This window comes from Patella vulgata, chromosome 2, assembly GCF_932274485.2.
Source record: "Patella vulgata chromosome 2, xgPatVulg1.2, whole genome shotgun sequence".
Taxonomy (NCBI): domain Eukaryota; kingdom Metazoa; phylum Mollusca; class Gastropoda; family Patellidae; genus Patella; species Patella vulgata.
The window spans coordinates 15,392,644-15,407,772 of NC_065880.2; the positions used below are offsets into that span (position 1 = coordinate 15,392,644).

Here is a 15,129-nt window from a genome sequence, read left to right on the forward strand (position 1 = left end):
TAAATGTTGTTTTTTAACCACGTAAATGCTCCAAATAACAAAATGGCTGTCACTGACAAGGAATGAGAAGTGTAACAACTGCTGAAGCGAGAATTGCATATTTTCTAAGAAAGTCAAAACATAATTATTTCTATGTCTTTTACTCAATAGGTTGTGAAATCACTACTATACAATCACAGGAATCATTCTAGCACTTAAAAACATTCACATAAAAAATAGAAGTATCATTTCTTTTCACTGGATAACTACATAATGGAAGAGACAGTTGTCTTGATTGTCAAGGTCTGTGGTTAAACAGATAAGGATAATGATGGTCGGTTGAACGAGACGTTTCAAACCTGCACGCATGATACTAAAATCTTAAAATTCAACGTTGGATTGAAAAAGAAAATAACAATTTGCCAATTTCTAAACTGACAAAAGTGAATTATAGGATTTAGGATTATTCTTTAACAAGATAGAACTGTGTGTATAGATGCCATATATTTTAAGGCTTTATTTTGACATATTTTAAACATATGACTTTAAAAAATGCAATTCTCGCTTTAAGTGGGGAGCTGTGGTAGCTCAGTTAGTAAGAAGCTGACTTGCTAACCATACATCACATTCGCTCCTGGCTTGGTTCACCCTTGTCAGTGGTGTAGGACAGAGGCCTTGACAAGGACAGTGTATAGTCATTTGAATGGGATGAAAAAAACCCAAGGTCTCGTGTACACATTGGCTTGCATGTAATAGAGCCCTTGACAGTTGGATTTCGAAATAAGAGTAGGCCTTAGCGCAGCTGTCCAGACAAATTTCCCCCATAGCACACTGTATGGTGTATGCCTGTCTTCATTCGCCCAATTGGTGTAGAAAAGCAGGACATTAAACCCCATTTTATTTCAGTTTCCATTGACAGTGTACTTAAAAGATCACTTGACAGTCAGGTCAATCAACAAGATGACTAATAAATTTGAATTAAATGTTTAATGTAAGTTGATATTGAAGTATAGTAGGTAATATTACAAGTTAGAATCATTAAAGATACTGTAGTTTTATTATTTGATTTCGTCTTCTCAAGAATTTATTGAATATATATGAAAGGAATCTTGAAATCAGGCAAGAGCAAAAGTATTTCAGTCTTTCGATAGACGACATTCAGGTACACTATAATGCTATATAAACACACCATTGAAATAGAATTCCTGAATTTAATGAATCTTAATCAGGTAACATAAAGTTTACTCATAGAAAGTTCTTATATGTCTTAAGGGTATCTCACTTATTGTTATAATACTAATAAAAGATTTGTATTATAAAATCAATGCTGATAGATCAATGTCAATTAAAGCGCTAATGAACAATGACCATTGCGTGGGTGTGTATATTCTTTGTGTTAATCTAATAGAGCGTGCATAAAGTATCGGCCTCCTACATGTACACACACCACCTCAATAAAATGGTCAATTTAGTTCCAAGACTTTTTCGTCATATAAAAATCAATGACCTAGTCCAAAATGTTGACATTTGCATACCGGTAATTAAATTGATTTTATAAAATATAGTCTATAAATTTCAATGTTGGAAGCAATCTCCTTTATTAACGGAAACCTGTGAATGGAAGTAATCTATGTTACTATGTCACATAAAAGACTGTACATGTAGCAATTACTAGTACTAGTTGCCTCAATATCCTTTCTTCATACGATAAATGACACATACAATTATTGATGAGGAAGGCGGGGGTGGGTTGTATATTTTCTCTAAATAAAACAATTCAATCTTTGTCAGATATACAATATGAAGTACAGAGAGGAGGCCAGTGGATAAACTCATCATGTATAAATTGAGTTTATATTTGGTTCTTGTATTTTGTAAAATAGACATCTGTGATTGATTGGACGTCTATTTTTAAACTTTAAATCTAATATGCTGAACTTTAACATTTCTGCCAATCCAATAAACCAATGGTATGTTAGCCGATAGGATCTAGTAAGAGATTATCTATTGTAAACATCATACCCTCTAATGTTTAGATTAGACAAGCAATGTATTTACCTTGAGGTTATAATATATCAAAAATAATATCAAAAGCAAGAAAAAATTCAATATTGAATACCAAAACAATACAGATTATCTATAAAGCAAAATTGAGATCAATGAATAGGTTTCTTTTATAAATATATGGAAATGAATATTTGGAGAATTTTTTAATTGGAAGTTTACATTACGTGAATGAACAATAATACCAAGTATGTGTAATACTCATTCTTTTCTAGAAATAACTTTAGAAAAGATCTATTTAGGTCTACTACTAAACTATATTTATACCACGCATTTCATGAGTCAACACATTAAGACTGTCACAAAATTTTATATGTTTAAAAAGAAAAGTGGAATCACAAAGACTTGTTTCATACAACTTGCAATAACCAATTGAATTGTGCATTAACACTTGAAATATTACATTACTGGCTGTATTGCTTACAGTTTTCTCAGAAAATAAAGAACAATGGAAAACTGGCTGGTAAGATGACATTGCACTTTTAGATCAATGCTCTTTGCAATACAAAATTGTTTAATTTCATAAAATGTAAACAATAGATTACCTTTGTTCTAGTAAAGAAATCTCCTTGAAATATTATTTCTTAAAATATGTTGCCTTGAATTCTTTGTTGTAAAGTTGGTCAAGTAAGATGACAAATGAAGAGATATCAATTGAACATTTGAGTTTTCATCAGTGTAAATAATTAATTTCTTTTCACACGGACCACAATTCTCTCAAATATTTGGATCACTAATGTTCATTATGTAAGAATGGTGTTTCCTTGTTGACTTTAGTTATCATTTATCATAATACTATTAAGTGAACATACTATGCATTTGGTTGATGGGAGTAGTGTTCTGAACATTGAAATAGTTTCCATATCTCTGTTTTTATCTAAATTATTTTAAAATTTGTAAACCTGTCAGTCAACCTAATATCAGAAGTAGAACACTGATTTTTCACACGTATCTAATTTTCTTATCAAATTATTTTTTTTTGATAAAGAAAATATTTTTGCAGAACCCGAGTAATTTTTATCAATGAAGTTTATTGTTCATACGTCAACTTGTGACGTCAGATTTCCATGTCAGTCTAGCCAAGATATCTTAGTTGGTCAGTTGGTTTGGTTTTTAGACATTCACATGTTAATATGGACAGATATTGTTGACCACGCACACATCCTTTTTGGTCCATCCATCCATCCAACTCCTTCTGAAATTAAGATATTGCTCTTTTCATCAATGTAGGTTGGATGGCTAAAGACCCCTATGCACAAGCAAATTATTGAAATAAAATTGAACCATATGTTAGACCCAAAATGACTAGTTTTTGTCGAGTGGACTTTAACCCACTCTTCTCTCTCTCTCTCTCTCTCTCTCTCTCTCTCTCTCTTTCTCTTCATCAAAAATCTTGTAATCACTCTAAAAATAAAGAGTTTTTAAGATTTTTTATTTAAAACAGGTTTGACTAATCATGAGGATGAACCCTATTGATATTAAGTGCTATGCGTTAGTTATTTTCCCCTGTCCGTCCATCCGTTCCTGTATCTGTGTGTCTGTCCATCCGTTCACATTTATTTGTGGCCACTGTAAAAGTCACAATTTTTATCCCAAAGATCTCGGTTCCTTTCGATATTGGCATGTATCGGACCATAGTTCTTGGATTATGGCCCCTGATTGTACAAAAAGTCACATTTTTAGCTTGTGGACACTTGAGGAGTCACAATTTTCATCAGATTTTTATGAAACTTGAAATGCATGTTTATAACCCAAAGATCTTGGTTCCTTTCGATATTCGCGCATATCGGATTCTAACTTCCTGAATTATGGCCCTTGATTGTATGAAAAGTATACCGTTACACCGTAATGTTGGTTGAGTTCATTTTGTCCAGCAGTTTTGGTCAGATTGTGAAAATCTGACCAAAACTGCTGGACAAAATGGCCGCCCATCATACGCAAATAGTGTAAACATATGGTATATCAAGGTTGTGGATCTGATTTTGATGAAACTTGAAAAACATGTTTATAACCCATTACACAGTAATGTTGGTTGAGTTTGAATTTCGTGAAATTCAGACCAAAACTGCCTGACAAAATGGTGGCTCCTTGTACGCAAATAGTGTAAAAGTATGTCATACCAAGATTGTGGACCATCTATAAGTCACAATTGTTCTCAGATTTTGATGAAACTTAAAGATCTCGGTCCTTTTCGATATTTGCACATATCAGACTGTAACTTCCTATATTATGGACCCTGATTGTACGAAAAATCGTGTTTTTTAGCTTGTGAATTCTCTAGAGGTCACAATTTTTGATCCGATTTTAAAAACATTTTAAATATATCACTATTCCACCATAATGAAGGTTGAATTTGCGAATTTCGGGAAAATCGAAATGAAACTACCTGACAAAATGGACACTCTTTGTATGCAAATTGTGTAAAAGTATGTAAAACGAAGGTTGTAGACCCTCTAGAGGTCACAATTTTTATCTGATTTTGATGAAACTTAAAATATATGTTTATGTCCCAAAGATCTTGGTCCCTTTCCATATTATCGCACGTCAAACCATAACTTTCTGGAATATGGCCCCTGATTGTACGAAAAATAGCTTTTATTTTTAGCTTGTTCTCTATCTATCTCTTGCAAAATGTGGGCGTATCTTGCCTGGCAACCGCTGTTTTTTTTATGTTTTTATAAGGTTGTAGTCAAGATAAGGTTTTTGGTTGCGATATTGGATTTATTGAATTTATTTAAAATTTGGCATGAACCTTATAAATATTCAACATTCTGCAACCTTCATAGTTCAAAAACCTTGTGAACGCGATAGGTGATAAGCTTTTTATTTGATTTTTTCAATGTTGTGAACACAATAGAGAACCGATTCTTTAAGACACAAACGATCCTTATCCAAGTTTTCCTTTCGGATAACCTGCTGTCAAGACATAGTTGTTGTGTGGGCTATCTTTTGTGTATTTATTACTGTTTTTCTTTTATTTTTCCTTTCTTGTCTTCAATTAGTTTTGGTTTAGCAAATGGCTGGATTAAGGGTCAGTTTCATGTTTTGTTAATAAAAAAACTAGGAAGTGGTTTTAAGTGTTCTAAAAAGAATCTTTCATGTTTTCTACATACATAAATATTTATATTCCAAAGGGCATGGCGCCAGATAGATGTACAATGATATTCTAATCATGCACAGTATAAATGTTGAATGGGTGTTTGTATTTATATTTATGTCATGATAAACCTATAAGCTTAAGAAAATAGTTGATCAAAAATAGAAAGCTATTTTCATTTTATCTTTACGACATAAAATGCATCACTAGGATGAAGCTAAAGGAACTATTTTGAAGTATTAGGTAGGTCAGAATTTATTGACCACAAATTAAACTATTAGGGTATAATTAATAAGTTAGATTTAAGATGAGAAAAAATTGATGGATAGGATAGGTTGCTAGGCAACGGGTCTGGGTCCTAATGATTATGGATCATTTATAAATGTGTTAACTAGTGTTAATGGAACATTTCAACTAATTTTGAAAAGTCATGCAGAATTATGGCACTTGATTTTTTCTCTTCCATATTCAAATTATAATTTTTTTATAGTGAAGAGTTACAAGTTTTTAATAGTTTTATGGGTAAAAGAGATTGAGCATTTAAGGTCACTAATGATTAAACTTTTTCACAAAAATAATAAACACTTTGACTACTTGACATTATAGCCTGGACAAAAAAGCTGCTGGCACGCACATGTTTCACATTCTGGCAAATTTTAAAAAGTTGAAACTAAGCAGATTGTTCTTGGTTGTGAGGACCTACCAAATGTTTCTTGAATTAATTTAAATCTAGTTTAATTACAACTAAATGAGAGGATAATGATCTTGTTATTGATGTACATTTTAGGTAGTTGATTGTACATAATGCTGGTGGGGTGTTGTTTTGTTACTGGAGGTACTAGAACTATGAATACACATAACCTTTCTTTGGAATGCAGTTGTAGGCGTGTGATGAGTGTTTTATATAATATATTTAGCAAGATGCACATGGGACATACATTGTCATGAATTACTTGCAGGTTATTTTCTGATGATGGTAGAACAAAAAATGTAGAGTTTCCAGCAGGTGGTTCCTTCACCATGACCAAGAAAGAAGGTTCTTTTGATATGAAAGGCGATCGTGTTACTTTACTTGGTACAAATATGTAAGTGTTGAATCATCTGACATTTCAGATAGTTATGTCCATACCATGTTATATATTAGGCCTATATATAAAAATATTATTCTCTAAAATAGGGGCATCAATCACATGGGGACAGGCAACTTGTCGTGACTGCACCCCTCCTCCTCCCCTCCCCTCCCTTCACTTCACTTCACATACACACTGCACACACAAATACAAATACAAGATTAATTTACCATTTGCTGTTCTCCAGCTCTCTCCCCTGCAATCACGCCAACAGTTATAACATTGCAAGTCCATACAATATATATTTGAAACGATATCATAGAAAATAGTCTTAAAATTGTAATAACTGTCATTCGTTAAGGACATTTGGACATAATCATCTTGTTTTGATAGCCAGACCAAATATTTGGCCAAATTACTAGTTCCGGTTTCTTAAAGAAAAGATGATCTTTTAATGCTGCCAGATGACTCTCTTGGGACTGACAGCTGAAACTCTATTGTGAAAGAAGCCTGATGAAGAAATGTATCGACTTATGACATTTCTTGTAGAATGTGATAAAACTATACTTTTATTTATACATTTGTCATTTATTGACCTATATTATGATTAGTATGTTGGAGTGTATATTAGATATTGAAAGGTTACATGTATATTTCCAGTTTATACTTGCAGCTAAACTTATCCATGTTCTTATGATTAAAATCATTGTTGGCAAGAATTAGTTTTACATGTATTGTGTAAAAAAGCTGAGAAAAGCAATAAAAGAACCACTAAATGAATGAAATGTTACTACTGGTTTATATTATCAACTTAGACTATCCAAGTTTTGGACATTTTTTCGATCACCACTTGAGAATTCTCTCAATGTTTTCAAGCAATTTTGTTTCTGTATCCCTATTTTGATTCTTTTGATATAAGATTTTGTAATAAAACCATCTGTATCTTTTGATAAGCAGTTGTGCTTTATAGTATCTTTGAGTAAAACGAAATTTATATATTTTCAGTGCCTGTATATATTTTTCACAAAATGGAATAAAAATAATGCAGAACATGTTTTAAGGCATACTTTCACTTTTCAAAAGAATCCTATTTTTTCAAGACCAATTTAAACTAGAGAAAATTTAAGAATTCGCTCCCCATTCAATCACCTCCCACCAAAGAGTAATTATAAACAGAACATATCCATTTGAAAAGAAAAGTAGATAAATTAATTTATGTATAATATATTACAGGTATTCTGCTTCCCGTCCTGTTGAAACTAGTGTTATACCCAGTAAAACAACAACACCTTCTTCTGATATAGTAAGTAGGCCTGCATTTATCTTACTTGTACAACTCAAATGTAGTAGGCAAATTTAAAATCATTCTACAAATGTGGTATCCAATCTGACATTTTTGTGGGTTTTTCTTTGTTAGAAGAAGCAGTCCTAGATTTCTGCGATTTTTTTGAAATGTGAAGAAATAGCTTGTTTACTTTTGGATGTGATCGCCTGCAAGAATATAGCTTTGCTCATTCAGAGACTTTCAAATGGAATTAATCAGTTTTATTTTTAAACAATTGCCATAGCCGCCATCCTTTGATATATTCATTTCAACTTTCATTGAAAATAAATAAAGAAGTCAGCAATTTATTTGCTATAATTGCAGTTTTATAGTTCAGTTCAAATAGTTAAAAGTCGTAATAATTGATCTGAACTTATTTAAAAATGCGTTTTGTAGGATTTAGATAAAGGGCTGACAGTTTTGCTATAATATATTAAAAAAATATAATGGAAAAGGAATATATTGAAAATTTCAATCAAATTCCTTCACTCTATAGGCTAAAGTTTATATTTGATTGACTTTAAATTTATATACAGTGTTTAAGGTCATGTGACGAAGAAGCCTATTGATTTTCAGTGATTTTCGATAATTTTTGCCAGAGTTATGGCCCTTGATCACTTTGAAAAATCTTGTGGACACTCTAGAGGCTAAAGTTAATATCCGAATGACTTTAAATTTATACACAGTGTTTAAGGTCATGAGACGAAGAAGCCTATTGATTTTCAGCGATTTCCGATAATTTTTGCCAGATTTATGGCCCTTGATCACTTCAAAAAATCTTGTGGACGCTCTAGAGGCTAAAGTTAATATCCGATTGACTTTAAATTGATACACAGTGTTTAAGGTCATGAGAAGAAGAATCCTATTGATTTTCAGCGATTTCCGATAATCTTTGCCAGAGTTATGGCCCTTGATCATGTTGAAAAATCTTGTGGACGCTCTAGAGGCTAAAGTTAAAATCCGATTGACTTCAGATTGATACACAGAGTTTAAGGTCTTGAGACGAACAAGTATATTGATTTTCAATGAATCTTTATGACTTGAACAGCTAAAGTTTCATATACTAAACGTTAGCATAGGGCAGAATAAATTCTAATGAGTTGTTACTCTTACTTAGATTTTAATGTATTATAAATGTTTCATTACCGAAAAAAGTAAAAATATGTGACAACTCTTGTTGACTGCCCTGACGATATAGCTGCTGTGGGCGTATGTTTCGTTGCCTGGCAACCTATCTTCATTTCTACCGTTGTTATTATAATAAACAAAGTCCCAATTATCCATTTTTAAATTAAATTATAAAACCACAACCATCCGATGATCTAGAGAGTTGATTATGGGCTTGTTATGTGAATAAATGTGTAATTAATAATTTATAAAACATTTTAGGCCAAAAGAAAGACTTGCCAAATTTAGCTCTTACAAAATACATCTTTAAATATTTTAATGTATGTCCATGTATTTTTGTTTTTGTAGGATACAAGCAACCCAAATCCATTAGCAAAAGCTCATTTAGATCTGTTGTCTCAACTTATTGGTGCTAGTTTAACATCAGAGAAAACTGAATTCCGTCTGAATTTATTTAAAACTGACGAAGAAGAAAAGTATGTAACATGTCTGTTTTATTTCAATAAATCAATTCACTTTTTTTTATTTGGAACATTTTGTTTTAGCTTCATGTGTGTTGTTAATCGGTTTTATCATTTTCGTTGAAAATAACCCTTTTTCTCTCGGTAAATAGGGGGCAGAGAAGAAGAGGAAGTGATACACAATAATAAAGCAGCAAATTTTAATTTTAGTTTCAAAGAGGCATTGCATCCATTTTGACATTAAGATAACCTTGATCTCTTCAATAAGCTCTTTTTTTATTTTTAGTTTTTCAAAGTAATGCATTTATTAAAAAATAAATAAATTATCTTCAATAACCTTTTTTTTTATATTTTTTATTTTTCAAAGTTCTGTATTTATTAAAAAATAAAATAAATTGAGTACATTTGTATTTTCATTCATATAAAACTTTATTATATCAATGAATCTTTTAAATAATCAACATTGCCTGATATAAACGCCGTAGTAACAAATCAATTTGTTTTATGGTATAGTTATGTTTTGTGATACATGTGTAAAGAAAGGCGGAACAATTATAGAAATGTACCTGAATTTTAGTTTGACTGGTTACTTTTATAGAAACTTTTTTTTTTTTAGAACACCTACAAATAAATATTTACATATATATAGAAAACTTCAAAGTAAATTTATTTCCTGTAGTATCTAAATATATGGAATAAACTGTTGAAAACTAATTGTATTAAGAAAAATGCGTAATAAAATTATCAAGTTTGTAAAAATTGAACAAGGTATGGGCTGTTATTTATTTTTAACTGAACGCATATCAAAATGAAAACATATGATATTATATTTGAACTAATATACTGATATAACTAGAATTGATGCTAATATAGAATTATTTTTGTCCTCCACCTTTCAGACATGAAAACTTATATTCTAATTAAGTGAGTTTGATGAAACTTGTATATAGTTTCATTACATCAAAACCATGACTATGTTCGATAATGCGCATTTTCTGTTTAGGCTAAGTAGAGACATCGATAATGAACATTTTCTGCTTTGATTCTAATTGGTTGAGAGTGATTAAACTTGGAGTATAGTAACTATACCTCAAGTTCTAAGTGGGTAAGACGCTAGCTAGCTAGCCTGGAGGTCGGGTGTTCGATCCCTGCGTTGGCCGAGAAAGTTCATCCAGATTTTTCGGCATGGTTCTCCCTTGTCAGTGATGCAGGACGGAGGGGCTGACAAGGAAAGCTGTCTAGTCGTTCGGATGGGACGAAAAACCGAGGTCCCGTGTACACATTGGCGTGCACGTAAAAGATCCCTTGACAGTTGAAATTCGATATAAGAGTAGGCTATAGTGCCGCTGTCCGGGCAAAATTTCCCTCATAGCACACTGTATGGCGTATGCCCGTCTTCATTAGCCCAGGTTAGGAGCAGAACAGTAGGACGTTAAACTCAATTTCATTTCATTTCATTTCATTTAATACCTCAAGTTTAATCACTCTCAACCAATATCCAAGTTTAATCACTCTCAACCAATTACATTAATACCTTGACTAAGCTTGATGATCAGAATCTACTGCCTAGGCTGGCTAAGTAGTGATTTGATTTGTCGAGACTTTGCAACACAATAACTATGCTTTTAATAGAGGTAGAATTTTTAAACAAGATGTTGATGTTTAATAGGTAAAATGTCTTGTATGAGCAGGGGCGGATTGGGGCCGGGAACCGGCTCGGGCTCCCGTGTCCGAGCGGCCCCTTTTACTGTCCGCTGAACCCGGACAAGGAGTCCGGGGGCTCTCCCCCTGTAAAATTTTGAAAAATGAACCCCAAATATGCAATTTGGTGGCATATCTGATTATTATCTCTGTCAAATAATATATCTCATAAATCGATTAATTTAGGCCAAAACCCCGACCTGCAAGTAATTTACAGCCATCAACCTGTGAAATTATCATATCGTCATATATTAATTAACGTATTATCATTGTAACTCAATATCATCCAAAATCTTCGACATTGAAAACACGATTTATTTGTCGGTTTAAATCAACATTGATGTTGTGATCTTACCGGAAAAAGATGGCCTTCTGATATCCAATATTTAAGACAAAATAAACATTTTACAATTAGTACACGAATCGTGTACCATAATGCGTTTCAGCGCTATTTGAAATAAGGGACTCGAAAAACGAGGCTAGGCATATTCCACAAGTAATGTCAAACGGTGACACTATATTCTTATCTGGAGAGCATGCCCAATAAATACTATTGGCGTAGACTGGAATAACCAGAAGCTAGAGATTGAAATTCGATTGAGAATACTGGTGTATGTCGCCGAACCTATATGATTAGAAATTACAGTAAAAATAGAAACGATTGAATGTAAATCAATTTTTATACATTCATATTACATTATTGTATGCGTTGCGACCCATTTGTGTCAATTTCTAGGTCCCAAATATTAGCGACTTAGCGCCTTTAACTGGTTAAAATATGGGACTAGTTGAGAAAATTTTGACCATTTGATTAACCAGTTAGAAATATTGAATAAGTAGGAATATTTTCATTGAAAAATGTCCTATTTTTGTTGCTGGGAGCGCTAGTTGATTCCTCCCGTGATGGAAGGCCACGAGACACATTGGTACAGAGTGACGAAAATGAAATTCATGAAGTCTATAATACTAGCCCATTGCAGACTCCAGTGATGGCGTGGCGGCCCGTTAAAGCCACCAGCCACATACAACATGATCATCATCTCTCCATGGCCGGTCCAACACCCCCGATGGTCCGATGGCCCAATCCGCCCCTGTGTATGAGTTTGAAGGTTAACATTTTCTACTCAGGTTATGTGGAGATAAGCAATGTGAATAATCTATGCTTTAATTCTAATTGAGTGAGAGTGATGAAATTGGTCACTTGGTGTATAGGTTCCCTACATCAAAATCTGATATTTGATCATGAGCTTTTAGCGCATTACTCAGTGCTTTTCAAAAAGATAAATATGCAATTAATTAACATGTGTCATCTATTTAATTTGGATTGCTGCAGGGGACATTAGCCTCTCTGTTGGCTTGTTCGATGTATGAAATTGGCTGGAATTTTGAATCTGTCCACCAATCAGTTAGCCGTATCTATGTACTGCGAACATTAGGGTTACCTCAGGTCAGTTAGGCCCTATGTAGTGTAAGAAAAATTGGATGGACAAATTCTGATATTGCTCCCAGAAATTAATCAGACATTTTTGAGAATAATATATGGTTATATTGATTTATATTTGTCATGAGATTTCAACTCATATTATATCTTCCTAACCTGATTCAAATTCCAACTGTCTGAGGATCTTATATGTGTTGCATTGGCATGCACATAAAAGAACCTGTGATATTTGAGATTTGATAAAGAATTAGTGATAACTCACTGATACTGTCTGGGCAAAACTTCCCTCATCGTAGCATACTTCATGACATGTGTTCATCTTCATACTATAAAACCCCATTTCCTTTCATTTTATCTAATAGGTTATCTAAATTTGAAATATCAATAATGTCTGTTGACTCTGTTTTAATATCTGTGGTCACACCTATTTGATCTGTGAACATAAATGATATTATTACTATCAACACATCTCTTTTAACGCATCAGTCAGACGTCATATTCATATGTTAATTTTATTTACATTAGTACAAAAAACTTTTTTTTATACACTCGCATTGAAATGGGGTGGTTGACTCTTAAGATATATGAGTGATCCCAAATTGCCATAAAGATGCCTGTATAACTTCAGATTTTTTATAATGATTTTGTTGCCTGGCAACCTATTTTTAAATTTTTTGTTATCAGATAATTTTTTGAAATGTATGGATTGTATATTTATATTTATATTGATGAGGACTGTTCTACTCTAGTTTAAAATAATACCATGGCTCAATCAACAAAATGAATGTATACTATTTATTAACCTTTGTACCAATAGAAGTTTTTTAAAAGATTATATACATCCTGTCACGCTTACAACCAGCAATTTATAAAGTAACATTCCTACACCTTATTTTTAAATGTAACAACCCTTCATTAGATTGATAATCCTTTGACTTTTCATTGTTATTCACATTGATGAATTTGATGACTGAAGAATTTTCTGGTTGTTTTTGAAGCTAAAGTTATCATCAAAACATTTCAAATTCATTTAAAGCTTTTGTATAGTTGCAGTTTAGATATTCTTGTTTATATTTGGTAACAATGATAAAAAAAGAAGGTAGAATTCTAATGAAGTATCGCTGGAGAGAAAAAGATGTTTGTGGGTGTAGAAAAATTTGTACATGAATGAATTTAATCAAATGTAATTGTATTTTCAGTAAAGCAGCTGCCATTCGTCCAATAGAAACAGCTGAATCTCAAGTAGTGAAAATAGATGCCTCAAAGGTCAGTATATTAACAATGTGTTTAAATGCATTGTACAAGAACTTAAAAACTTTTTATCTAATTTTCTTTAACCATACATTATCCAAGAACTAAATCTGCCTATTGCAGGTCTTCCTTTAGGCCTGAAATGTTATCTAAATTATTAATTAGACATTAATTAATTTATCCAGACCATAATCAACTCTTGATGTCAACGCTAGCCTGCAATGTTTACTGGATTAGGATCTGATCTGCTGCCCAACGCTCATTCATGATTAAATCAAGAAATGGATAATCGAAACTATGTTTTTTATCGTACTGACTTTAGTAATGATGATCGAGGCTAGGCCGAAAATTCAATCGCTAAAATATTGGTTCAGAGTGGATCAATTTGACTGAAATTTTCAGCAAATCCCCTTTACATTATTTAGTTTTTAACTATTATAGTGCAAACTGCCAGCTCTTTATCTAATCTCCCATAATGTATCTTTAACTTTATAAACTGGAATTTAATAGCCCAAATTAAAAGATACAGTTCAAGGCCCCATTTCACAACGCATACATAAGACTCCTGCACACATAAATCAAAGATTTTACTAGAAACACATACATGATATTACATAAATAATTCATATATTGGGTGATTTTGTCTCTTAACAATATCAGGCCAACAGAATATAAACATAGCAGATTGGAATTAACTATCGTATTTTAACTCTCATAAAAAATCAATTTTGGAATCTAGTTTGCAGTAAATGTCATATATAGCAAATGAAATGAAATGGTGTTTAACGTCCCACTGTTCTGCTCCAACTGGGTTAATGAAGACGTGATATAGCTATCACACGTCTAATATAAACTACATCAAATATATCAGTAAAGTAAATCTGTTTCTTGAAGTAAAGAACAAAATGAATTTTTTTTTTTTTTTTTAAAAAGTCCAACATAACTGCACAATTATTAAAGAAGTATCTCTATTGCATCAAGAAAATTTTGATTTTTGTTTAAATACCAAATTTGTGTATAATTATGATGAAAACTAAACTATAAAAATTGGTTGAGGATAGTTGGCGTTAAATTATTTAGCCAGTGAAAATTTTGTGCTTGATACATATTATTAGCTGGATGGTGTAGGCATTTTTCTATTCAAAATAGCTTGCAGACATCCTAATTTATATAGTGCACGTAATTTTTTTTTTTTTGAGTATATATTTCAGGGAAATTATGTTGTTTCTAATGACAAGTATAATTTTATCATACTGCCTACACATGAGTGTTGATAATACTTTTTTTTGACCTTGCTATCTTTATAATAACTCCCTTTCAATTCTCTTCCCTTAACATAAGACGAATGTCACCATATAATGTCTTCTACTTTGTAACAGTGATCAAACACTACTGCTATTATTTCTTTTTATGGTATGAGAGAAATGGTTGCAACAGATTTCAGAATGAAGAAATCTTGACTTTGACATTACTTTAAGTTGAAAAAAATATCGTGTAGTTTGATAAGTTCAACAAATGAAAGTGCAGTGGTTACATATTATCATTGGTCATCATTCTGGCAGCCTTTTAGTTTTTATTTTACGTATACATATTAATATACCTTTATATAATCT

At 32.1% G+C, this 15,129-nt stretch overlaps 1 protein-coding gene across 1 annotated transcript in view; it reads left to right on the plus strand.

The window, feature by feature from the left end:
- Positions 1–15,129, plus strand: part of LOC126810547 (protein OSCP1) — a 68,623-nt gene that overhangs the window by 35,879 nt on the left and 17,615 nt on the right. Inside the window, exons 6-9 of the mRNA XM_050535680.2 lie at positions 6,100–6,225; positions 7,444–7,513; positions 9,011–9,138; positions 13,465–13,531. Of these exons, the coding sequence (XP_050391637.1) occupies positions 6,100–6,225; positions 7,444–7,513; positions 9,011–9,138; positions 13,465–13,531 (391 nt within the window). The remainder of the gene's footprint in view (positions 1–6,099; positions 6,226–7,443; positions 7,514–9,010; positions 9,139–13,464; positions 13,532–15,129) is intronic.